We start from the raw sequence: 27417 nt of genomic DNA on the forward strand, positions 1-27417 counted from the left end.
TAGTTTGGGAATAATGCTGATAGCACAAGGATGTTTTAGTTGTTGCTAAGTAATGCTTATTCCAATTTAGAGATTTTTTTCAGTTTCCCATCCTGTGCCAGCGAGCAGGTGCGCCAGAAGCTGGGAGGGAGCATGGCCAGGACAGCTGAGCTGAACTAGCCAAAGGGATATTCCATACCATAGAATGTCATACTCTGCATATAAACTGGGGGGAGTTGCCCAGGAGGGGCTGATCACTGCTCGCAGGCTGTGGGTATTGGGCAGTGGTTGGTGAGTAATTGTGTCACTTGTTTGGTTTTTTCCCTTCAGTTTTATTTCTCTCTTTTTTTTTGTTATATCCCTTTTCATTGCTCTTGTTGTTATTAAATTTTATTATTGTTATATTTTATTATCATTGATATTTTTACTAAACTGTTCTCATCTCAACCCACGAGTTTTACTTTCTTTTTTTCCTATTCTCACGTGAATGAGAGAGTGGCTGTGTGGTGTTTAGTTGCTGGCTAGGCCTAAATCACAACTATAGACATCCAGGTATATCCTGAATTCTGCAGCGTCTATTTTTTAGTCCCCATGAGAAGATGAAGTGGAAGGCAGTAAGCATCAAGACCTAATTCTGCAATCACGTATGATTTAAATATGGTTTTATGAAATAGTTTGAAAATGTATAGCACTTCTTGGGTAGTTTCTTCCTCTTTCATAATAAGCCTTCTGCTCAGACACTCCCATTTGCTTTTTGTCATCCATTAAAAAGAGGCATGGTTACGTAACAGGTCAATGATTACCTATGTCCAGACTCATGAGAGTGGCTGAACCTTCAGTCTGAGAAGCTTGTCTCATCTCTTTAGGTATACCAAAAGGCAAAAAACCCCAAAACAAGCAAGGAATGGTGCCCTTCATATCTTTTGATAAATAAAGATCGTTCCAGGGAGAGTTGGCCCTCATGGTAAATGATGATTGTGGAATGGTAAAATAAGTTTTGTATCCTTTAGGCTGTTTGATGGTGTGGCAGAAAATGCTATTTTTCAATAATTTTGATCTATCAAATTTTATTATTTATCTCATTTCAAAGTAGTAAACCATGCAAAAATGAGATAGACATTGCTATGCTTTAACATTGTATTGAAATAGTTTAATTACAGATGGAAAGAAAAGTATCATTAAGAATACATGATAGGAACAAGAGAAGATTAAAAACTATATTTTGGGAAGTCTTCATTCTACACAAAATGTAAGCTTTGTAGGACAAGTATATTTTTATGTATGAGAGCTAGTAAAAATGGTGTTCCTGTAGTTTCAATGATCTTAGAATAATAATAGTATCAGGTTTATAAAAATAATACTTAATATTTACATAGTATCTTCTCTGCATCTCTGTCTTATTATGGCTACTGATATGATTTGGAAGATACATTGTTTAAAATAAGAGATTCTTCACTGTGGGGAAAAATATGCAAGAAATTATTTCTTTTTTCTGTAACCTCAAAGTATATAAAACTTTTAAAGAAAGAAAAATGAGACCATAACCATAGAGTAGTAAGAAAACAATATATTTTTACTTCTCTATACAAAACTTCATAATTATTAAATTTACTGATAACATATGGATATATGTAAATATCAATGACATGATGAATTTTATTAGTATTAGCTGGTGTGCAATAGACTTATCTAAATGTATAAGTTATTCAAAGGTGTTAATATTTTTGTTTTTAAAAGGAAGAGAATATTCTGATAAGTTAGTAAGCCCCCACCAAAAACTACCTGTTTATTCCTGTCTTCCTGCTGGTTTTGTCTAACCTTTGGTAATCCTGAATTAGTCCTTTCTCAGTTTTGGGGTTTTTCAAGCACTTGAGTAAGACTGTTTTCCACTCAGCCATAAGTGGTTGCATTTATGCTTCAGCTGCATAACAAAAGGATGCTGATGCTTTCTTTACTCAGAAAGCATTATTTGCTGTGTCAGATTCTGTCTCTGTCCTTTGTGCCTGGAAAAATGAGATTTGTGCTGCTTTTGTATGTTCCTTCTTTCTTCTTTTTTATTGGTAATACTTTATTTTACTTTTGGAGATCAGACATTGGTGGTTGTGCAGCTGTCTCTGAGAAATCTGTTGGCATTCTACAGCTTTTTCAAAGCAAACCTGATCTTTTTCTGGACTTAATCCAAAGAAAGATGGTTATTATAGAATGAAACCATATATAATACTTTTTTAAAATAAAAAGTGAGATCAAAGTGCTTTATGCCAGTGGGGTATCACAATATCTATCAATTTGGCACCCAGAATATGGTTTTTAAGTAATGGTTTGCACTTCTGTTCCGCCTGGGAGACAATCTGTCATTATTAGTCTGTGATCAGAGTCAAGTGTGCAAAAGGTTTGTAATTCTTGGCCTTTTTATTCACTCCTGCTATCCCAGCTCTTTTTCTTCCCTTTTGTCCATCCCTTTCTTGTTTTTTCTACTTTCTTGAAACTTTCCTTACAGAAACCAGAAGATGAGCAATATGAGAGATAGTAATAAGGATAAAAAAAATTACTAATGTGGAATTTTGATTGTTCTGTAGAAGAAAAGATAAATGTGATGGCAGAAGAGAGATTTGTCTGGCACCTTATGTGTGCCCACACATGAAAGGTGAGGGGTGAGAGGGTTCTTGAGGGTCCCTTTCCACAACCCAGAGTGGCAGTGAACTGTCTCTGACTGAAGTAACACTTTAAAAATGTTCTTCTAGCACTAAAAATAATGAAAGTTGGGAGGATTAAAGATGGGCTCTTAACAATTTGTCCTCAGAAGCACCTGATAATTAAAGGAACAAAAAGAAGGGAGCATAAATCTACCAGGGCATTCTATGATAAACTTGTTGAGATTATGATCATGAAATTTTGAGCCTGATTTGCTACTGTCGTAATTTGGAGATATTGGAGTACAGCTTCCTTCATGTTACCTTTTAGAATGCTGAAAAGGTAAAACAGTGCTAATAGTGATGTAGTTCATAGATTTTGGGGCTGTTTCAAGAACATGTCAAGGAGCTGTCCTTCAGGTAGCTGAAAATAGTGGCTAACCAGTCATAGGGTTTTATGTTGTTCAGTTGGTGGTAATTTATTATGAGAACAGTTGACAAAGTTATTAAATAGCAGCCTCATAGCCGTTTTGGGAAGAACACTATTTGAAAGAAGGGATGGATATAGTACAAATCAAATAGATTTTTGTATCCATATAAAACATTTTAAATTGATCTTATATCATAAAAGGCAGGAAAGTGTTTATGGTTTTGATCTATCTTGCACAACTGGAGTGTGTTTATTACATGAAGTAATACAAGTTGAATTGTTAGTCTTTCCTACGGGTCTAAAACCAGTTTAAATTCTGCTCAGCATAAAGTTTAAGATAAGTGGTTTTTATTATATCTATCAGCTATAGAACCACTAGAAATAAATCAGTATGTCACTTTTTATTTCTGCTAATTCTTCTGGTCTATTATTTCATAGGCTCTTTTCATTTCAAACTGTCTTGCTATTTTCTCATATTGCTGCTCACTGGGAATAGGGGCCTACAAGTCATGTTTTCCAGTTGTTTTGGAAGGACTCACTGAAGCTGCTGTTTTCAGCCTGACTCTTTATTTGTTCTACCTGGTAGATAGTTTGATGAATACAGCTTCTTTATCCCCGTTCCGTGGTTTGTTTGGGTGTTTTTGTCTACATGCTTCAGCCTGAGCTTCTTCACACAATTTTCTTCCCATTTTCTGTTGATGAAGACAGAAGAGAGAGCACGTGCTGAGTGTGAAGTCTCTTCTGAAGCCAAGTATCAGAGAGAACTCCCAAAAGACCCCAGTTAAAAGGGGCACAAAAGCTTCTGTTTTCATAGACATGCTAAATAGGATTGTATGAGTTGTAATCGCCTGGGATTAAAGTAGCTTTAAAAACATACTTCTTTTTAACAGAGATTGAATTTCAGGAAATAAATAGTGTATGGCCTATAAAAGTATGAGGAACTAGAGTCTGTTAATTATTTGGTGTAGACTGACTACCATGTAATGAAAATATATAGAGCAAATTGCAAAAGCCTCTGATTACAGAACACTAGTAAACATATACTTATGTTGTGCGTAGATGATAATAATATAAAAACAAAGTAGAGTTCATTGCTGAATTAGAATAGCATGTCTTGTAAAAGGAAATATCAATGCATGAAAGTACTCTTGAATAGTGTGTGACTATTGTGTGTCCTTCATTCTGGTCTTCTGCCTGGGAGTGAATCAGAAAGATAAGTGTCTTCTGTTTTCTTTTAAGAAGAGATGATTTGTGGAAAGGTGGGTTTTTCTGGTGATGGATACAGACAAGGAAAAAAAAAAAATCCCTTTGTTGCATTGCTTAGAATAAAGAGTGCTTTTGGGAGGGGCAGGGCATTAAGTTTTCAGGGTTTTTTGTTTGGGGGGATTTGTTTGGTTTTTTTTAAACAGGACTGGATTACAAATAAACTGTTTTGGGTGTGTTAAATATTTGTGTGCAATTAGTTAGCTTTTGTTTAGGATATGCTGTACACTGATTTCAGATTGATATTTTGTAATGTCTTTGAGGAAAATGTAGCACTCTATACAAAATTGTTTTAATAAGAAGTCTTTGGAAACAATAGTTTTGGGGTTTTTTTATGTTTTGTTTTGAACAGGTAATGTCTGTACATGAATTGCAAGCTAGTCTCTAGTGGGGACACTGTGGGAGGATGAACACAGAGGAGCTGGAGCTACTGACTGATTCCAAGTACAGAAACTATGTAGCAGCTGTTGACAAAGCACTGAAGAACTTTGAATATTCCAGTGAATGGGCAGATTTAATATCAGCACTTGGAAAGCTAAACAAGGTAGGTCTGGCAGGTGCTCTTGGAAAAGATTCAGGAACTGTCAAAGGGAACTAGTGTAAAAATACAGAAATGCAATATGAGATTCTTGCAAATATTTTAGCAGTCTAAACCAAATGTTGGTTGTGTGCAAGGAGCAAACAAATCGAACAGATGCCTTTCTGAGACTTACAGTTGAACACTTTGTAATTCTAAGTAAAAGGAAAAGTTATTTACATTTCTAGTGGAAATAAATGCAACATCTTTTTTATTACTAACTTTTACTTCTAATGTCATTCAATCTTATTGAAATAATGTGAAAAATAGTAGCCAGTATAAATGTCAGCAATATTTTATGAAGCATGAGTTTTATAAAATGGGGCTCGGATAATTCATTGACCAGAGAATGTTATCATTCTGATTTAAGAGTTAATAAGTTGAATGTGTAATATCATCATCATTTTTAATATCAGTTTACAAATGAGTACAGATCTTGATATCCATAAAAATCTTGTTCTAATCAGTCCTTTGTGTTTCTAGGGATCTTCAGTCAGGGTCATATTTTCCTTTACACACACACATTTTACCAATGTGAGGCTTTGCAGAATTTGGCATAGAAAATGACAGGTCTAAAGCATTTACATTCTACCCTTTAAACTTTGTGGAAAGTCAAGAATGCATTATAGTTGGCAATGTCAATGACATCATGTCTTTGTGTTAACTCCCATTATTTCTTTCATTTTTTTGATTGTAGCAGTTCTTGCTGTACATGTATACAAAGTGAAGGCTGTAATATTAGGAAATTAAAACCTAAAGATGTAAATGCAACTCTTAAGCTCCAGTCCTGAACTGATTATATGGTTTCAGGCAGTGGTAAAGTTTTGTATGTTGTCTCACTCTATGACTGTTTCTTAAAGTTGTCCTTTGCTCACCACCCACAGTTTAATAGTCCTCCTCTTTGAGCTACTGGCAGTTGATTTTAACAAATGGAGATAGCAATTTTTGTCCTCAAAAGGATGAATAAAATGAAACAGATAAGCTATAATTAAGGAGCCCATTGCAAGTCAAGTTTTAAATGTGGCAATTCCATCTATAGCAAGTGTATAAGTGAAAGGCATTGCAAAGAAAAAGCTCCACGGTGCATCTTGAAAGTTTTTTTTCTTGTGTTGTAACTTAGGTATGTGCTGTGTCTTAGGGACCATGTTCATGTTAATAAAATATGCATTTGGATGTTTGACTTGTTTTGTGCTGTTTTTCTTAATGTGTTGATTTATCAGGTACTACAGAACAATGCGAAGTACCAGGTAGTACCAAAAAAGCTGACGATAGGCAAGCGTTTAGCACAATGTCTTCATCCAGCTCTGCCAGGGGGGGTTCATCGGAAGGCACTTGAAACATACGAGATCATTTTCAAAATCATTGGACCCAAGCGTTTGGCCAAAGATCTTTTCCTCTACAGGTACAGTAGTTCAAACAACTCCCTTCCAAAGGAAGAGTTGAGATGCTTTTAGTTTCCTGCATTTTATATTCATAATATTGCTTTGTTATATAGCCAGAATCTATCAGTTTTTCCATTTTGTTACTGGTGCTTGTGTGGTACTGTCTCCCCGAGTATTGTATATGAGAAGATAAACAGATCACCTGAACTTTTGTTAGGAACCACCTTGGTGCTAGAAAAGCTGGAATTTATTATTTCTTCACTGAAATAAACAAAGTTTTGCACATATATATATACAGTATGTACAGTAATTGAAGTGTTAACACTTATTTCAGTCTAATCACATTACATTTTCTATTGTTATTTAAGTGGTATTGGAAAAAAATTTGAGTATATTTTCTCTTTAGGAGAAGCAATCAAATCAACAGAACAGATTGTCTGTTTTGTTCAAATGGGAGACGAGTACAAAATTTTTCTCACTGTCAGTCTCTAGGACTGATGATAATGAAAAGAAAGGATGATCTTGAAAAAGTAAACATAGTAAAAATATGCTGATTCCTAAACCTCCAATAGGTATTTGGTTGAGTGGGATGAGCAGACATTAAGCTTTTTATTATATAAAGCACAGAGAAATGTGTGCATATATGTATACACATAGTCACACATGGGTCTTAATCTTTAGCTATCCCTGGAGTTTAAAATTTCATCAGTTTGAGAAACAGTGGGATAAAACAGTATTCTGTTTAGGTAGCAAAGGTGTGTATTAATGCTTGCAAAGAAATTGTATGCCTTAACATCAACTATTCTGTCTCACATTGTCAAGAAGTTTATATATAGTTACATTTCATGATGAGGGAGTGTCTCAGTTTTGTGTTTCCATATGTTTTTAAAGATTCTCTGAACTCATAGCTCACATCTTTTGCTTGTGCAATGATTCAGTAGCTGCAATAACTCATTAAGAATAAGTTCTAGGATAGTGGAAGATGCTATCTTGTGTAATGTAACTAAAAGTCATTGTTACTGATGCTTGGGAGAAGACTGACATTCACTTTAAGGCATTATCAGAGATTCCAGTATTTTTCATGAAAGCAGAATGACAGTGTCTGAACATCAGATCTTGAAGGATGAGTAGTAGCCTTACAAAGAGAGACTGTCGGGTAGTGTGCTGGTTATTGAACAAAAAGTCATTTTCTGCAGAAAAAAGAAACCTATTGACAGTGGCAAAACAGTAATTCTTCTACATAGATAAAGGCAAAAATAATTAACACTTTTGAACTTTGGAAATATTTTTTTCCTCTGGTAATGTTGTATCCACAATGATTGGGTTTTTTTAATAGTAGATTTGTAGGTGTATATTTTAAGACCCTTGTCTCAAACTTACGCTTCTTACAGTTCTTTCCTTTTCTTCCTCATGTGTCAAAGGTCTTCTGACCTGAGCCCTCAGTGATTTTGAAAATTACAGTTGTGTTCACATGCTTTTGATTATTAGTACTGTTTGTAATGATTTATGATATTTAGTAGCAATAGCAAAAATGGTTTTAGTATGTAGGTAACTTCTCCTTAGCTGATCACACTTATAACTTCCATGAACTTACATCCATAGTAAACTCAAAGCATACTTCCAATGTTTTCAATCCTTTAAATGCTACATGATGAACAGTGGGTATATTGCTAGTTTAAGAATCTGTTTTCAGACTGTTTCTGAAGTAAATATGTACTTTGTTGCTACTTAACATTATAAATGTCTTAAATTTTATCTTTAAGTTATCTTAGTGAAGTAAAGCACAATTATCTATCTTTTCTTACAGAAAAGTATTTCTGTAAATTTCCTCAGATGTTCTCATCTATTTTTAAGTGCAAAGACAATGTATTTTTAAATTTTCCATTGTGATGTAGTTCAACATGGGCAAAATTAACATTTTTGTCTTGCAGAGACGCTTTTAATTTGTCATATTTATTTTATTGGTGAAAGACACAGTCATCTCAGGGCCTTCAGTGCTTGCTATCACAATACTAATAAAGCTCATAATATTTAATCTTGACATACCAACCTGTCAATCTGTAAGGCAGTCATACTGTGTGGTGGTCTATGACTATGCAAAATTCTAAGATAAAAACCTGATACTTGTAACTACACTGGACATGCCTGTAACAGTCTTATGATATAAATGAAATCGTTTCACATGAGAAGCTTCCTAAAAAAAGATAAAATTTATTTTTCACAGTTCTGGACTGTTTCCACTCCTTGCCAATGCCGCTATGTCTGTCAAGCCAACATTGTTGAGTCTGTATGAGATTTATTACCTCCCTTTGGGGAAAACATTGAAGCCAGGACTGCAAGGACTGTTAACTGGGATTCTGCCTGGTTTAGAGGAGGGGTCAGAGTATTATGAAAGGTAAGGATATATATGTTAATAAAATTATATTCTTGATTTGTGGGGGGTTTTGCTGCAACTTTTCATTAAATACTTGTATGTGGATTTTTTTTTTTACATAGGTGGTATTTTCATCCAGTCATTAATTGCAATGGAGTAGTATGATAGAAGATTCTTAGCATTAATTATGAGAAATTAACTGTTAGTTGTTCCTGTTAATGCAAGGGAATTGACATTAAGTAGTGTTAAATGTTGGTCTCTTCTCCAAAGTAACAAGTAATAGGACAAGAAGAGATGGCCTCAAGTTGCTCCAGGGGAGGTTTAGATTGGATATTAGGAAAAATTTCTTCACCAAAAGGGTTGTCAAGCATTGGCTCAGGCTTCTCAGGGAAGTAGTTAAGTCACAATCCCTGGAGGTATTTAAAAGACACGTAGATGTGCTTAGGGACATGGTTTAGTGGTGGACTTGGCAGTGTTAGGTTAATGGCTGGACTTGATATTAAGGGTTTCTTCCAACCTAAATGATTCTATGATTCTTGTTATGGATTGGGATATGCAACATGTTAGGAACATGCTGCTTGTTTTCTTTCCATGGGTTTCCTCTAAGATAGTACTGCCATATTATTCCTGGTCTAAAATACATACCTTAACTGAATTTAAGATAAAAAACAAGGCTTCCATCATTAAGATTTACTCATTATGATATCTAAATTGTCACTAAACTACCTATGTAAGCGACAGCAATAATCTACTTGTCTTTATAGGTTATTACTCTTATTTCTAGCGGAGTGGCTTGAGAGGTAAAAGCTCTTCTTATCCAGCAAGCCTAAGCCCCATTTGAGTTATCTTGACCATGGTGTCTGGGGTGCTGGGGTAGAATCTTGATATATTAGAGGATGAAGTTGCTGTCCAAGGCTTTGAGTTGTTGGAATTGTTCATATACTTACATATTCTTTATATTTCTGACTTCAGAAGCTAGAATTTTCCCAACTTGTATGTGAAGAGCAATTTAACACTTCTTCTATTTACATGTAGGTAGATAAACACAGTGTAGCTGGCATCACTACAACAGGGAACAAGGGCTACTCAGCTTGCCTCCCAGCATCTGCTATAGGATGTAGAGGTGGTGCCACACGAGTGGGGAGAATTGAGGACAGGGGAAGGGATGGCTTGTAACTTCAGGAAAAAAAGAATTGTGACATTTTTATGCCTTGTTATTGCCAAAAGTGCTCAGTGCAGGGACTGAGAAGGCAAAATCCATTTGCTTGATTCTTTCCTTCAGGAGCTATACTTCCCTGCTGTCTCTCTGAAACATCTGTCTGTAGCAACACTTGGCTTTAAGTAGCAGATGAGAAAGTTATTTGGCTCTTTGAACACAAGAAGTACATAAGGAGAAGCTGTGGGCAGGCAGAAGCATTTTGCAAGCGAGGCTGGCCCACAGGCTTGCTAGCTGGATCACTGTTCAGGCTGCATTATAAGGTTCATTGTGTAACTGGGGCTTGTCTTGGCCTGTCAGAAGAAAGCTTTGACCTTCCTGTAACAATTTATTTTTGTGTTCTCTAAAACTGGGGGCAGGGGAAAGGGCTGTGATACATGCCGTAATTCAACTGACTTGATTTTACTGCAGAACGAACACACTGTTGGAGAAGGTTGCCTCGGCTGTGGATCAGTCGGCGTTCTACAGTGCTCTCTGGGGTAGCCTCCTCACAAGCCCTGCAGTTCGCTTGCCTGGGATCACTTATGTCCTCTCCCATTTGAACAGGAAGCTTTCAATGGAGGATCAACTCTACATAATTGGCAGTGACATTGAATTAATGGTAATGTTTTGTTGGAACAATGAAGACATCAGTGTTACTTATATAATAACATACTTCCCAGGGTTTAGATGTCTTCTCTGTCTTTGAAAATAGCCTTTGAAGAGATAAAAGTGCATGCTTATTTTTATAGCTCCAGTTAAGCTTATGAGTTTTGTGCATGATAAAGATGATGCAATGCTGAGTTAATGTTTCAGAACTGCTTAGGTTTTGTATAAAACTTTACATTCATGACACACTTCAGTTAAAAGTTACTGAATTTTGTTGTATTTGAAATTTGAAAAATACATAGACTATTATTTTGTCTTAAGATATTCATTCATAATATAAAAAAGCAAAAGCTTAATGTTTGTATAGTTCATGGAATTTGTGTTGATTATGTGTTTCTGCAGTGATGAAACTTTTTTTTTCTGTTTTGTTTCATTATTCAAAATTTTCAAATAACTTCATTTCATACATATTACTATTTATAAAAAACTTCTGATTTTGTGAGTATTCTTATATCGATCCTCTTAAAATAATACAGTAGATAACTATTTTGGGGGGTCTGTTGTTACTTCAGGTGGAAGCAGTAAGCACATCAGTGCAAGATACCAGTGTTTTAGTGCAGAGGAGCACGTTGGACCTTATCCTTTTTTGTTTCCCTTTCCACATGAGCCAGGTAGGTTATTAACATAAAAGATGACAAACTCCTGAATGTACTCCACTTAAGTCAGTAGCAGGATTTAGTTGGTCTTTGTTAATGATTTTCTCCAAGCTTGAATGAGTCATATGTAAGAGTTTCTCTGATAGGCTTGGCAGTTCTCGTGTTGTGTTCTCTGCCCTCCTGCTTTTTAACTTGATGTGTTAACTTTGAAGTTAACTTTAACTCTGTATATGCAAACTCAGTATAAATGATGATATTCAATCTCTGCAGAAGTTTTCAATTTGCACTGATTTGATGAGAAAACAGATTATCTGTTCCTGTGCAAGTTTCTAATTCTCAGTGTTCAAAAGCAGCAAAAGTTAATCCTCTTAGCATAACTGATTCAAAACACTAGAGAATTGAAAATGATTATTGGTTTGGGGTGAGTAGTTAGCTCTAGAAGTAGTGGGAGATAGACCTTAGAACTTCTAGATAGTATTTTTTTTTTAACTGCATTTATTGTTAGTCACTTTCTGGTTTTAAATGGTCCATGATTTATTTTACTCCTGGAGGAAAACTTATACTAAGTTGATTCTCACCTTGCTAGAAACTTTGGAAAACCTGCACTTTCCTGTAAAAAGAGCTGTGTTCTTGCTTGTGAAAGTGGTTTATTCATATTTATCAGTTGTTATAGGAATATTTGGAGTGTCGCTGTTCAGGTGCTAGAATGGTGAAATTATAGATATAGCTTTTTTAAATAGTAACACAAATATTTAAAGTAATTAGAGATGGAAAAGTATTTAAAACACTTCAGGGTTTTGTGGTTTTGTTTGTTTGTTTGTTTGTTTGTTTTTACAATTAGAATTTTTAAAATTTAGTTGAATTTGCTTCCAAGGCTTTTGCCTAATAAACAGAATGAGATGTTTTGTAACAAAAATGAGCTGTTAATGGAGTCAGGTGTTTTTGCTGTTGGTAAAGGGTGCATACTGTTACAGTGTGTGTTCCAAATGATCCTATTTTGGTTTCCTAAAAGCACGATCATGTTTTCTTGCATTATTCCAAATTCAGAAATGTCAGAACACAGAATTAACTATGTTTTAGTGCACATCAAGCTGCTAGCAAAGAACAAGTGTTACTTTTAATAGTTTAATTGTCTTTGTACATTCTTCAGGCAACACGTCCAGACATGATCAGAATTTTGTCAGCAGCCCTTCATGTGGTACTGCGCAGGGATATGTCACTCAACCGAAGGCTTTATGCATGGCTTCTAGGTAGGTTTGCATTTAATTGCATTGTTCACTAAAAGTGGCGAAATGATCTTGCTCATTAGCTGTATTTTGCCATACTGTGGAGAAATTAAATACTTGATTTGTATCATAAGGAAGGAAGGCACTATGTCTCTCCATGACAGAAAAGATGAAGAATGTCATGCTGGAACTCTTTCCTGTCATATAAATTATTAGTGCACTTTCCTATAGCAGCAATTATGGGCCACATTCAGGAATAGAACCAGGTGCACTAGGCCCATGTAAAGAGACACTGAAAAGCAACTTTTGTCTCTCTAAAAACTTAAAATGGAGTAACCAGAGAACAGGCATTATAGAGTGTAAATGGCAGTGGGAACACAACAGTATAGAAGGGATGAAAATAAGACAATGTTGAAAAATGTTGATATTATTATGATGGATGATTGAGTATGAAGACTTAAAGCTTCATTAGATATTTGCGTGGTTGAATTAACAAATCACCAATCGCTTATGTTCTCCATGCAACTAGAACGTTATTTCAGTGCCTTTCTGGGGTAAAGATTGATCAATGACAGGATGCACGCTTACTTCGACCAAGTGGCAGAATATCAATATGCATTTAATTTTTTTTATGTGAAACCAGTGTGTAATTAGAAGATGGTTGCAGAGAATTATAGTTATTTAGAAGACTATTTAGGGAATATTTAGAAAACTAGGAATTAGAAAATTTTAGAAGACATTTACTGTTATTTAGCCTTGTTATTTTAAGGAAATTAAAATTGTGGTCACATGAAACTGCTCTGTTACTTTTTAAAACCACTTTCAGCATGCTTTGAGAGAAATCAGGATATCTCAAGAGTTACTAAGAGTGTCAAGAAACTGGAGACAGAATAGAAAGACAAAGTGGTTTCTCTGCTTGAGGGGAAGACTATTTTACAGTCTGCTTTAAGCTGTTTGGCTTCCCAGCTCACAAGCAAGCGCATATGTGCTTCTCAGGCTATCCAGGACTCTTCCCAGCAGCTCTTGCATCTTTTCCAGATGATAAGACATCAGAGGCAGGTAGCCTGTGGGTGACTGGGGAGCAAGGAAGTAAGTAGTCAAGAGACGTGAGAGAGAGAGAACTGAAGTTATGAAGAGAGGTAGAAAGTCAGCAACAGTGTTTTGCATGAGGGGATTGGTTTTGTTGCTGTAGGATTTGCAGGGATTTAGAAAATAAATATGAAAAAAAAAAATCAGCTTCTTGAGTTAATTTCTCAAGACACTGACTTGTAAATTACCTTTTCAAGAAAGACAGTGAAATGCACTGTCATGCTCCATACCTACATCTTCCAATTTGAGGAAAAAACAATTTTCAGATTAAACACTGCACTAATGTTTCATCTAAATTTGGTGGGTTAGATGTCTCTTTTGCTGTCATTGAAAAAGACCTTTTATTTAAAGATGTGTTTAGAATAACATGCTGGTTTTTTAGTCGTGGAACCTTCTTTTATAACTATTTCATGACCATAGTCTCCACTGAACGATAACATAACTTCAGAAGTAGTTTTACAGTGACTGTTCCTGGTCCTATTCTATGAATAACTCAATTTGCTATATATTTGGACAGACCTTCTGGCAATATCGCTTTTTTTGCTTGTGTTTCTTTAGACGCTGTGCTGCAGTTATATTATTATGATATTCTACTCCTAATACGAAACATTGGGGGAGGGAAGTCAGTTATGTTCAAAGAGTCTCTGAAGTCTGATGTTCTGTATGACGTTATTTAATTCCAGTGTTAGCTATTTGTTCCTATTGTTTTATAGTTGGGAGTGGTCTATTAACATTCTTTAGGCATAAAAATCACATTACATCTCTTTAGATTCAGATTAGTTTAACCATTGTTAACAATTTTAAGTTGCTGCTAAAGGGCATGCAGCTTCTCAGGCTTTCCTTCTATTTCTGTAACTTCAGGACAAAAACTGTGGAAAACGCTTCTGTGGAACAGTGTGATATCCTGATGACTACTTGTTCTGGGTGTTTTAAATTTTTTTTTTTCCTTAAGCCTGTTTTTTTCTAAAATAAAAAATTTACTTGGCAAAAGAAAGAAGCAAACTTACAAAACAAAGTTCTTTCTCCTTCACGTCATTTTGAATAACAAATTAATTTTGTGTAACATGCCTGATATTCTCTGAGTGCTTTAGTCATGTCAGTGTGTTTTGGTGATCATCTCTTTATATTTAAAATAATTAATTTCATTTTCTTATAATGTTAATATTGAAATTTTTTTGTGGGGCAGGTTTTTTGTTAGGACTGTGTGGTTTGTGCAGTGTTTGTGAGCATTTGTTTCTTTTGTACAAGAAGTGATTTGGTTAATAACATTGCATAAACCTAAAGTTCATAATTTGTGTGCACACTGCTTGCATGGAAGTATCACTTAGTTTCCTGTATTAAACTCTGTAAAATCATCTTTCTCTTGCCAACATAACTTGGACTTCATCTTGGTAAGTTATCAGTGCTAGCGTGTTGATTTCTAGTTTAAAGAAATTGGCAAAATATTCTCTTAAGAGACAAATAGTTATTTCCTGTGTCTTTTGTTTGCTTGAAGGTTTTGATAATAATGGTGCCCTTATAGGACCCAGAAGTACGAGGCACAGCAATCCTGAGGAGCATGCCACTTACTATTTCAACACCTTCTCTAAAGAGATGTTAGTCCAGGTAGCTATATGATGTTTTATTGTGGCATATATCTTCATAAATGGATGCTGATCAAAGTTGCTGTATCTTTTATCTTTTGACTTGCCATTTCAATGTGACTATCTGATTTATGTCTTTGTGTTACTGTGTCCTACTCTTCTAAAACCTTCTCAGGTGAAATAAAGACATGGGATAATGTGTTTCTTCAGAATAACAATATGATCAGGACAAATACTAGATTTCTCTCTTTTCCCCAATAAATATAGCATACATGAAAGATATTTGATTATGAACCCAGCACCCTGGAGCCTGTTCTTTCATAAAATGGAATTGGAGAATTCTACTTCTGTAGATATGGAAACTGCTCTGTGTCTTGGGAATCAGAAAAAAGTTGATCAGATAGTACTCAGAAGGTCAGAGTAAGAAGAGTCTTCCTCCCCTCTCTAGCCAAGGGGAACATCTTTTCTGCTGTCTCTTGGCAGTCAGTAACAGTTGAGCAAATTGTCAGTAATACTATTTGACCCTTAAAGCTTTGCCAAGTCAGCTAAGATCACCTGGCCTCAAGAACTGTGTTCCTTCTCTCACAGTAATTAAAGCATACAGATGTCTTTCAAGATGCTGTGAGTCTAATCTTGAGATCAAGAAGACATTTTATCATTAAGGCAAATTGATCAGGAATTTTCTGATATTCAGATAGGATTGTGGTGCTACATATGGGAATGAGAGTGGGGATTCCAATATTAGTAGCTGGCAGAAGAATGTTCAGCTCATCACAACTTAAAGCTGATATCCAGCACAGAGGTAGCACTTTCAGTTTTATTTGAAGGTAATGAGATCTGCTGTTCTACTGGTTAGAAGGAGATCCCAGAATGCCAATGCAGCAAGGGCCTCAATGGCACTCTTTCACCCTTCTCTTGTCACCCTTCTGCCTCACAGCAGATGATACAGAAATTATCCAAGTGCAGAGGAGAGGTCTGAATGAGATTGTTTTGCATGTGCCCTCTGTACAAAACGTGGTGAGCTTTTAGCAACAGTTAGGCATTTGTTAACAGGTTGTGGTCTTCCTTTTAAATCTGTCTATCTTCCTAGCTTAATCAGGCTCATCAAAGCTTTTCTGTCTGTAAAAGACTTAACGGTGTAGAGTTCATATAGTCCGTTTGCTACAGTAGAATGGAGAGCCGCCATTTTTTATAATGTGCGTAATTCACTTGACTTTGGCTTTAAAATTTTTTATGGACATTCAAATCAGTGGCTTGCTCTACATAATACAAATTGCAAATGCCTTCTGAAACCATTTGCTGTCTTTTGAAAGATTTTAAAAGCATTGCTCTTTTCTGCCTTCTTCCCTAGCAGTCTCTTTGTGTGTTCTTTTATCTTGTCTACCCCCGTCTTACTCATTGATAAAATGTACTGAAAATTCTGACCTTATAAAGGCACATTCAAGTACAGAAGCTTTTTCTTTCAGGGAACTGGCTGATAATACTTCATTTATAGCAGATAACAAGGTCAAACCTGTTTTCATGCCTCTCTTCTTTCCCATCACTCTTGTTTCTCTTCTTTGTCCTCCTTTTTTAGAAGCTGTAAAAGAAATAAACTAGTTTTGACTCAAGCAGCGAAGCCAGCGCAGAGAAAAAAAACTGAGCAAGATCTGTGACAGTTTCCTTGGGCTTTTTTAAATTCCGCAGCTTGTGCCCTAAACTGCTTCTGTATAGAAACTCAGTTTTCCCATTTGTTTTGAAGTTGTCATTGTTATTTAGTCAACTTGGTCAAGAAAGCTTTCCTTCAAATAGGTGCGTGTATCCTAGATGGACAGATTATTAAGCCCTTAATATCTATATGACTTACCTTCTCAAACAATTTCTTCATCGTTTTTCATGTTTTCCCTTTTATTTTTATGAGAGTTTGAGTTGGCATCTCTTTGTAATATTATATTTTGTCTTTATGTATATACAAGTTATCAAGTTCTGTTTCATAGAAATATTCTCATAAGCAAAGTTGAGAGACTGCTTAAGTATGGAACGAACTGCAGTGAAATCTAATACTGGTCTCTACTACTGAGAATTTTCCCTTTATATAGCTTTTATTGCCTCTTTGTTTCAAAACCTGTTTTTTGTTTTCCTGATATGCTTTTGCTCTTTGTAGGCAATGGTTGGAATATTACAAGTTAATGGGCATGGAGAAGAAAGCACCTTAATGCAAGACTTAAAGCCTTTTCGAATTCTTATAAGTTTGCTGGATAAGCCTGAGCTAGGTATTTTTCATATTACTTCTAATCTTTAATTTGTTTTATGTGGTTTTATTTTGAGAATTTTTCTCTCCTGTTGATCAAATTGAAAAAGCTGTATTCTTAGTACTACCAGCTTAGCTAGAATTCTTAGTTCTTCCAAGCTAGTAATTTAATGTATTCATTAGATTTACCTTTTACCAAATGCAATTTCTTCTGCTTTCAACACAGGAAATAAGTTAATGTCATAGGGAGAACTGACTGCATTTTGGAAGAAATGGAGATTGGATCTTTTCCATTTCTATAATCAAATAGTGACTTTCACTATTTTAAATGTTCAGCTGTTGCTTTTGGGAATAATCTGCTCTTTCTTCTAATATACACATAAAGCTGAGATACTAAGAAAACAGGGTTTTTTATCACAAGAATTTATTCAGAGGAAGCAAGTATTTATTTTGTGGGTGTTTGGGGTTTTTTAATTTCCCTTTCCCCCTTTTAAAGTGTTTAAATGCACTTTTTAGCAGGTGAGTGGAGAGGACTATGGGACTAAAGTAGATGAAGCAAAAGTATTTACAACAATTAAGTGTAAACCTTTTCCTTTTTCATTGGAATAACAGTTTGGAGGTGAATGAAAAAATCAAAATAGTTTTTGAAGTCTATTCTAAGATTTGGGGGCGACACAGTAAAAATGTAAAAGCACAATAATTAAAGAGTAGAACTTGAAAGGATATGGTTAAGACAGACCACAAAGAACAAAATATCTGACAAGAGTTTGTCATCTTCATGGTAATTTGATTTCTGGGGACCAGTTTAAATTTTCAGAGGCAATGTGTATGTTAAGATTTCATGAACTAAGCAGAGCTGTGAGGATTCTTTCAGCAAACTGAGATGGAAAAAGCTAATAAGATTTCTACTAAACTTAGTGAGCACACTCTCACTGAAGGCAGCTAAGGGTAGGAGAAAACATGAAAAAGCACAGGGTATTTCAAGCACTTTGTGAACTCATTTCAAAATGAGTTTGTGATGTTGGGTTTTTTTTCTAACTTGAGATTTAGCTTAAATCTGAAAGAGATTGCTATTTCAAAAGGAATCCTGCAGACTGTATCTGGAATTAGAGAAAACCTGCCTCAAATTAAAAGGAAGATGCTAAAAATATTTCACCTCATATTTGCTTTTAAATATTTGAGTATATATTCCATATAATAACAGTATGAGCTAGCTTATGGGTGGGCATTTGAAACTGTTTGGCTGAAAACTATCTTTGATAAGGAATCTGTGTAGTCACATTAGCTGAGCTAATAATCCCTCAAAGAGTGTATGTTGGCTTGAACATGAGCTATACTGACGTGACTGCATAGCTTTTGAGCTAGGTGTGCCTATGTCCAGCCATCACTGTACACACATTGTATGGGAAAAGAACTCCGCTTGTGCTGTATCTATTTCCAGGCTTTACAATTGCCCGTGTGCATTTCTGGAATGCAAAGGAACTTCTAAAAATGAGGTAGTTTATGAAATTGAACAGAAGGAATTTTATGGTTTCGGTGTGACCAAAGCTACCTAATGATTTGGATAGTTTTAAGAGGTGGACTGTAAGTGGTGTTATAATGCATAAGACTGATTGCTGATATTTCTCCCTAGGCCCTGCCATCCTAGAGGATGTATTGATTGAAGTTTTTCGAACGCTATATACACAGTGCAAAGCAGAACTGGAGCTTCAAGCAGAACCTTCTTTCAACAAAGACCACACACAGCTAAGCAGGTGAATAATTAGTATAATGTATTTTGTATTAAATAATATATCTTTTTGTGGCTGAAACCATGACAGTGAAATCTGTGGGACTGTGGCCTGGTTTCTTCATGGTACAGAATCTGTTGACATTAATTGCAACTTCTGTGCTCAATGCAAAGGTCTGAAGGGCTATGGCTTGCTTTATTTTTTTAATATTTAGCATATGTTTTATTCTTTGTCCATAACAAAAATGCTTGATACAGCTGGAAATAAGTAGGTCAATGGTACAGATTAGTTGTGGCATTCTTTACATCTGTGTTCTTCCCCCCCCCCCCCAAAAAAAAACTAAAAGTGGACTGATGAGCTTTTTTTGTAGAGTAAAAATGAAGAGTGCCAGAAGACAGCCAGAGAGGGGGATAAAAAGAGTTTCAAGTTTTAAGGTGAATATCTTTAAAGGTGGAGAGAAGAGGGAAGTTCAAAGCCATGAGGGAGAAACAGCTGTAGGAATGATCATGGGGAAACAGATCTATTAAAAATGTGGTTAGAAGGCAAATACTAAAGAAAGAATGGAGAAGAAATCTAGCAACTTTGAAAAGACATTGATATGAGTAGCCTGACAATATACTGAACCCTAGAGCAACACCCACTGTAGGGATGAGGGGAGGATAATTTGTTAGTGTTAACTGGCAATGGGTAAACTCGGTGTGATAGTTACATAATTCAGAAATTAAGTGTAAAAATATAAAATGTTCTTTTTCTTTCAGCAAACTTAGAGAAAACAAGAAAACAGCAGAATTGATTAAAACTGCCAATCTTCTCTTTAATTCATTTGAGCCTTATTATATGTGGGATTACATTGCTCGTTGGTTTGAAGAATGTTGCAGGTAGGTTAAAATACCTCTGTATGTGTAAAGTTGAAGTTGGCTTTTGTTTTAAGCTTTTTTCCTTAAAAAAAGTTAGTCTAATGTGATCATCTAGTCTGTAAGTCTTTTTTTTCCCCAGCCCTTTAACTTTGTTTTTTGGCCAATTTCAACCAGATGTGATTGGTGGTCTCAGCAATGCGAGTTCTCACAAACTCAGTGTCTAGGTAAAATCAAGAGTCAGAATTATCACCTCTTTTGAAGGAAAGACTCAAGAGTGATCTTAAAGCTAGGTTTTTTTGTTTTGTCTGTCCAGTACAGGATTACTCATTGAGTGTCTAGAAAATCCATCAACTTCACCAAAAGTGACTTGTGGAATGTGTTATCTTTTGCCCTGATCTTTTAGGAAAGAAAAAAGTGTGTACATGGCAAGGAGGGTTATGGGAGGCAACATATTAAATAAGGGAGGACTGAAAAGATTAATGGGAGGGAGAGGAACCAAGGGCCCACAGGAGAGCGCAGGGGTTGTTGCTGTGGATAGATGGTGTAGGGGTTTCAAATGGAATTTGTGTACATCTTATTCCCCCATTGCTAATGGAATAGCTTAATAATGTATTATTATATTATATTTGGACACTAAGTTGTCTATGAACCAACAGTGTACTGTTATAAGTAAAGAAAATAATGTCTTTGGGCTGCATTAGGGGGAGTGTGGTCAGCAGGTGAATGGAAGTTATTTTTCCTTTCGCTTAGTGTTTCTAAGGTCACATGTGGAATATGATGTCCAGCTTTGGGCACTCTGCATGAGGAGGAGTGTTGAGAAACTGAAGAGGCTCTAGTAGAGGACTGCTAAGATGGTCAGTTATAGGATGCTGTATGGGAGGTTGAGGTAGTTGAGTTTGGTTTGGTCTGGCCAAGAGGGGGCTTGAATAGCAGCCTATGACTTCCTGAAGGGCATTTACAAAGTTGATACGGCCATACTTTTGGTAATGGGTGATAATAAAACAAGGGACAGCAACAAGTGTTGGCTCAGGAGTTCAGGTTGGACTTTTGGAAAAGTTTTGCTAGGAACATAGTGCAGCAGTGGAACAGGTTATCCAGGAAGGCTGTGGAGCTTTCCTGGGAGATTTCCATGACTTTGGTAGACAAAATTATGCATGAATTTATCTAACATTTTTAATAGTCCTGCTCCATGTGAGAGGTCAGACTAGATGAAATTCCTTCCAGCATGCCTGTGACTTAATTTTTATGTATTGGTCTGAATTGCAAAAGTAAAGAAAGCAGCTAACAAGCAAGTGAGGATTTTTCTACATACTGAGATGTTACATGTCAATGTTACTGTAAGCATGGATACCAGATTGCCTTATTAATAAATAAATGGAATCTGGAAAACATTGGTTGTGGGTTTTTTGTCTACATGAGGTGCTGTGTTATGTAAGTTACTGTCTTCCTGTTTAAAAAGATAAATTATTAAGTGAAAACACAACCATTTGATTTTAAACCATGAATTTATAAGTTGTCTTTATATCATCTAGTCTCATTGCTAAATCACAGTTATTACTTTTAAAGTGATTTACATATCCATCTGAATTTGTCTTGGGCTTTTTCTTATGATTTTCCCCCACTGAAAATTAAAAATATAATTTCTTGTATCTAGTGTTTTCTCCCATCTAAGTGTTGCTTACTGCTATTGATCCTTCCCTCAAAGCAATTTTTTTGATGAGGGTCTTAGTGAGTTCAATTCAAGTCATCCTTTATGAGGTATTACAGTTGAAAAAAATCTGTAATTTATTAAATGGTAGGTCTTTCTGGGAAGGAACTTACAGAAAGGGACCATTTCACTGAACTGTAAAATAGGCTGCTAGTTCTATGAAGAGAATTATCTGTTAGAGATGCTGTAACCCCATGGAGGTGTGGGTTATGTAGAGTGCAACTTCTTAAACATAGATTACTGACAGAATGCAATTCAAATATGATTTTTAAAATATTTTTAAAATCTTTTGATTAGTTATTTAACATCACTGTTTCAAACATGGTTTCTGTAATGGTTATTGGATGAGGGAAAGGCTGTGGATGTTGTCCACCTTGACTTTAGTAAGGCCTTTGACACCGTTTCCCACAGCATTCTCCTGGTGAAACTGGCTGCTGGTGGCTTGGATGGGCACACGCTTTGCTGGGTAAAGAACTGTCTGGATGGCCGGGCCCAAAGAGTTGTGGTGAACGGAGTTAAATCCAGTTGGCGGCCGGTCATGAGTGGTGACCCAGGGCTCGATTTTGAGGCTACTCCTGTTTAACATCTTTATTGATGATCTGGACGAGGGGATCGAGTGCATCCACAGTCAGTTTGCAGATGACACCCAGTTGGGTGGGAGTGTTGATCTGCTCGAGGGTAGGGAGGCTCTGCAGAGAGACCTGGACAGGCTGGAGCCATGGGCTGAGCCCAACTGGAGGAGTTTCAATAAGGCCAAATGCCGGGGGCTGCCCTTGGGCCACAACAACCCCCAGCAGTGCTACAGGCTTGGGGAGGAGTGGCTGGAGAGCTGCCAGTCAGAGAGGGACCTGGGGTGTTTATTGACTGCTGGCTGAACAGGAGCCAGCAGTGTGCCCAGGGGGCCAAGAAGGCCAATGGCATCCTGGCTGGTGTCAGCAATAGCGTGGCCAGCAGGGACAGGGAAGGGATCTTACCCCTGTACTCGGCACTGGTGAGGCCGCCCCTCGATTCCTGTGTTCAGTTTTGTGCCCCTCACTCCAAAAAGGACATTGAATGACTCGAGCGTGTCCAGAGAAGGGCAACGGAGCTGGTGCAGGGTCTGGAGCACAGGTCGTACGGGGAGCGGCTGAGGGAACTGGGGGTGTTTAGTCTGGAGAAGAGGAGGCTGAGAGGAGAAATTATCACCCTCTACAGCTCCCTGAAAGGAGGTTGCAGAGAACTGGGGATGAGTCTCTTTAACCAAGTAACAAGTGATAGGACAAGAGGGAATGGCCTCAAATTGCACCAGGGAAGTTTTAGACTGGATATTAGGAAGCATTTCTTTCCAGAAGGGGTTGTTAGGTGTTGGAATGGGCTGCCCAGGGAGGTGGTGGAGTCCCCATCCCTGGAGGTGTTCAAGAGTTGGGTCAACATAGCGCTGAGGGATCTGGTGTAGTTGGGAACTGTCAGTGTGAGGTTAATGGTTGGACTGGATGATCTTCAAGGTCCTTTTCAGCCTAAGCTGATTCTGTGTGATTCTGTTTCAAACAAATCCTTTTTTCCGTCCTAGCATATATGTTCATGAACACTTCCAAAACAGAGGGATTAGAATAAATAACTATTGCTGAAAACGTGACAGTGCCCTCATCCCTCCCCCAAACTCCCCTGCACCCCAGCAGAATAAATTAATTGGAGAAACAAAATATTATTCCTTTATTCATGTCCTTTGCTTATAATATTGTCAGATTGAAGCATGTTTTCACAGGGAAAATTGTATTCTTTCTTATTTCAGTGAGCAATAAAAGTCACCAAGTACTGAATTCTTGTCAATAGTAAAATGATGCAGTCAGCTGAAATTGGAGTGGACATTTAGAAGAGTCTGTTCTGTTTTCCTCTGGCACAGCTTTAAAGCTTCATGGGCCTTTTATTTCACTTTTGGTTGTCTTTTATTTCAAGTGCCTAATGCCTTAGGTTTAGATCTCTTCAAAATTACTGTGCTTCCAGTAACACTATCCCTTAATTCTGTTATTGGTGCCTATGCTCATATTAGTAAATATTGTTGTATATGGTGGAGTCACAAATGGAATTTTCTGTAGCCTAAATTTCTTGATTTTTATGAAGGAAGAGTGGTTTACAGTGAAAGGCTGGTTGCTGCTTTTTCTGAAAGCATGCAATGGTGCCAGATTTGCTTCTTAACAGTAAAATGAGAGATTGATTATTTGTTTATAGGGATTATCCCTGATGTGTAGAGCTTTGCATTAAGTTACAGAAATATGGTCTATATATCATGAAACCCTATTTGAATTTTGCAGGAGGACATTACATGCCAGACTTCAAACTGGGCCTGGAGGTGGTAGCGAGCAATCTGAATTACCCCTGACAAATTTCTGCTTGTTAGTGGATTTTTTGTTGGATATAGTTTCTTTGGTAAGAATTGCTTTATTTGTTGCTAAAACTGGGATTCTGTATATTTATAGTCTGTATCTGCTTTATTAATTGTTTTCCTGAAAATATATTGCCATAAATTGGTAGACACCCTTAGGAGAAGTTTTGGGTTCATTTTATGATTCTTGATAGACTGGTTGGATATAACCAAAGTGGTTTTTATAATGCTTATACCTGAAAATATTTTTCTGTCCTCAATTTCTCTAAATTTACAGAGTTTTTGTAGATGAGTATAGTCTTTTGTAGCTTGATATGCTAGTTTAGATGTACAGCTTTCTTTTAAGGCTCTTTTAAATGTCATTATATGGTTGGTGTATCTTCTTTTTCTGTTGGCATTGCTTAATGTAGCAAAGACTGTTGGAACTGTTTTTTCTATACCTGTCTTTCCTCAATTCTTTGCTTTCTCATTTCAAAGCCTACTAGAAGTATGAGAGTGCTGTGTCAGGTATGGCAATCAGCTTGTTTTCCCTTTAGTTCTTAACGTTATCTTTCATTCTTTTATATTCAAACTTTTATATTAAGGTTATTAAAATAATAGTAGGAGCATTCTTTAGTCTTATGTTCTGTAATGTGTTTGTGTAATGAATAAGATGTAAAATTCTGAAAAAGAGCTAAATGTATTTCTATTTGTTGGTTGCCCAACTGTAAAGTTAATTTTGGGTTTTGGTTTTTTTTTTTTTGTAAGTAAAGCATGTATTTCTTATTCTTGGATATTAAGATACTAATTTTCCTTTTTCCATGTTCCATATGTTTAGAACACAGTTAAGCAAATTATAGGTACCATTGGTACAGAAGATAACTTTCAGGGTGGAATTTGGGGTTACAATTAATGAGATTTACTATTACTTTATCAGGAGACTTACATTGAAATACAGACAGAACACTTGCCTCAGCTGTTGCTCAGGATGATTTCTGCATTGACAAGCCATCTTCATACTTTGCACTTGTCTGAGCTTACTGATTCTCTCAGACTCTGCTCGAAGATCCTTAGTAAGGTTCAACCTCCTTTGCTATCTGCCGGTACAGATGGTATTCTGCAGCTTCCTAGTGGACACAGTGGCTCCATCAAAGAATGGGAAAATAAAAAGGTAACTGATTATGTTTTACAGCATCTTGGAAAAATACTTTTTGTGTGGAAAGGAAAAGTGGGGTTTCTAAGTCTGTGTTGAACCACCTACAAGTCTTCTGGTTCGATTTAGTTTAATATAAAATACATGTGAAACTTGGATCATCAAAAGAAATATTGTAAGTATGTACTTCCCTGTGGTAAAAGATCTTTATTAAGGGGTTTTATCTAGGTTTAAAATTATACATGTATAAATCACTTCAGATTCATGACCTAAGAATGAACTAATCAACTGAGAGCTGAATGCACTTCAGAAGGCTGATCACTTAGAATAACTTCACTCAAAAGAATTCTTCATTTTGTTTACATATCAGGCATATGTAAATTCTCCTCTCACCCAATTTATATGCATCAGATTAATACCCATCAATTATTTTACTGTAACTGTTCTTAAAATCATTTAATAAAGAAATAGAAGAAGCAAACCAGCCAGCAGCTTTCACTTTTTCTTTTAATATTGTCTAGTTTGGTCTATACAACCACAGCTCTGTAAGGTATGTTAAGTGACATGCCCTGAAATCTTTGTTCTCCAGCTGAAGAAACTAGAGGAGCATCATAGAATAATTTAGGTTGGAAGTGACAGTTGCAGGTCAAAGTAGGGCTGACTTTAAAGTTAGATTCTACTTTAAAGCTAGGTCAGGTCACTCGGGATCATATCCAGCTTCGTTATGATGGTCTTTAAGGATGAAGATTCTACAACTTCTCTGTGCATCTTATACAGTACTGTGCCATTTAATCAGATTTTCCATTGTTGCAGCTTGTGTTCGTTGCTTCTTGTTCTTTCACTGTGGATTTCTGAGTGTGTCTCCATCTTTCCAGCTACCTAATGGGAAGTCACAGATAATAATGAAGACACCTTCTCCCCCTCCACAACTCTCTTAGCTTTCTTAAGACTGAGCAAATCCAGCTTTCTGAGCTTTTCTTATATGTCATTTGATGTGGTGGCCCTCCACATTACTTAGTACATCAATGTTTGTTTTGTAGTAATGAATGCAAACTTGGACACAGTATTGCAGATGTGATCTTAAAACTGCTGAGCAGAGGGAACCAATCACTTCCCTTGACTTGCTGGCTCTACTTTTACTAATACAGTCTTGCATGTGGTTGGCCTTCTGCACCAGAAGGATCCTCTGCTGGCTCTCATTCACCTTATCCATTAGGACTTCCAATATCTTTTATGCAGGATCCTATCCTTATTCTTTCTAGCTAGGTGATACCTGCCTGATTTGTTCTTTTGCCTTTTTTTGGATAAAGCCTGTTTTGATTGAATGATGCTGCCTTTTGAACCTTCAGTGGCTTTTTTCTTTCTATTACAACTGACTTGTAGGTGGCCGTGGCTTCTATTAAGAGATAGAGTGAAAATAATTACCATGTTTCTGACCTCTTTTATGTTGTATTTTATGAAACAATGTTGCCCTTTATATCTTTCCAAGCTTTTTAGTACATATTAACACCGGAGACAGTGAAAGTTGTCTCAAACAAATTTTCAGTTTCATTCATCTCTGGTAAAGCAAGATGTAATTCACCACATATAATGACGTCTCTGTTTTTATTTATTCATGAGAACTTTATACAGATTTATGGATTATGCTCAAAGTCTGTATTTAAGACAACCAATGATTAGGATGGCAGACAGCAAGACAGCTTCTGGGCCTGTTAGATCTCAAGCAACATCTGCTATCACCAGTAAGACAGCTAGATGAGAAGTATGTGGGCATGTTCTTTCCCTGCATTTGCTCCCACTTACCAATGCATTTCTGTTTAAGTTGCTTCTCTGTTTGCCTCACAGGAAGCAGACACTGTGCTGCAAGTTACCAACAAGACTATAGGGAGTTAGAGCAGCCCAGAAAGCTGCTATGGGTTATTTCTGAGTAGAAATCATTCATCAGATTTGTGCATATTCTGAACTGAGGAGGAATTAAGATGCACAATGAGACAAGAAGAACTGTTGTTGCTGGAGCAACCTTTCGTTCTTGTTTCTAGGAGATGATTTTTTTTTTTTTCTTTTTAGTTGCAAATGGTTACTAGCTTTTAAATGAAAGCTTATTTCTTCTTTTATAATTTTAACATGGTATTTGAAAGAAATCTTCAACTTCCAAATCTTGGGAGTTGTATATAAAAAGAAAGATGCTAATTAAAGTTGTACCATACATACATCTATGAATTAAGATTCCATCCACATTTAATAGACAATTTCTTAAGTCGGAGCTTAAATTTTACTGAGAAATTGAGCTGGCTTTATTAGTATAAATGTGGAAGTGGGAAAAATTGGGGGGAGTTTAGATTATAAAAGATGTTATTCTTCATTTACAGCTCCACAGTTCACTTTTTTTTAAGGTGTTTTGACAA

At 36.3% G+C, this 27417-nt stretch overlaps 1 protein-coding gene across 7 annotated transcripts in view; it reads left to right on the forward strand.

Annotated features, from left to right (window-relative positions):
* The first annotated feature begins 4276 nt into the window (after window positions 1-4276).
* The window catches only part of DOP1A (DOP1 leucine zipper like protein A), a 56890-nt gene continuing 33749 nt past the window's right edge, over window positions 4277-27417 (forward strand). For 2 of the 7 annotated variants that reach the window (XM_026844211.1, XM_026844215.1), the window contains exons 1-13: window positions 4655-4846; window positions 6100-6281; window positions 8486-8656; window positions 10263-10452; window positions 11012-11110; window positions 12246-12345; window positions 14906-15015; window positions 17137-17245; window positions 18857-18977; window positions 19712-19831; window positions 23810-23924; window positions 24358-24387; window positions 24797-25030. In XM_026844211.1, coding sequence (XP_026700012.1) covers window positions 4709-4846; window positions 6100-6281; window positions 8486-8656; window positions 10263-10452; window positions 11012-11110; window positions 12246-12345; window positions 14906-15015; window positions 17137-17245; window positions 18857-18977; window positions 19712-19831; window positions 23810-23924; window positions 24358-24387; window positions 24797-25030 — 1719 coding nt within the window. In that variant the 5' untranslated portion in view covers window positions 4655-4708. Of the gene's footprint in view, window positions 4299-4654; window positions 4847-6099; window positions 6282-8485; window positions 8657-10262; window positions 10453-11011; window positions 11111-12245; window positions 12346-14905; window positions 15016-17136; window positions 17246-18856; window positions 18978-19711; window positions 19832-23809; window positions 23925-24357; window positions 24388-24796; window positions 25031-27417 lie in introns of those variants that run through there. The other 5 variants (XM_026844218.1, XM_026844212.1, XM_026844216.1 and 2 more) reach the window with 4 other exon arrangements.

Source organism: Athene cunicularia, assembly GCF_003259725.1.
Source record: "Athene cunicularia isolate RWA chromosome 3 unlocalized genomic scaffold, athCun1 chr3_part1, whole genome shotgun sequence".
Taxonomy (NCBI): domain Eukaryota; kingdom Metazoa; phylum Chordata; class Aves; order Strigiformes; family Strigidae; genus Athene; species Athene cunicularia.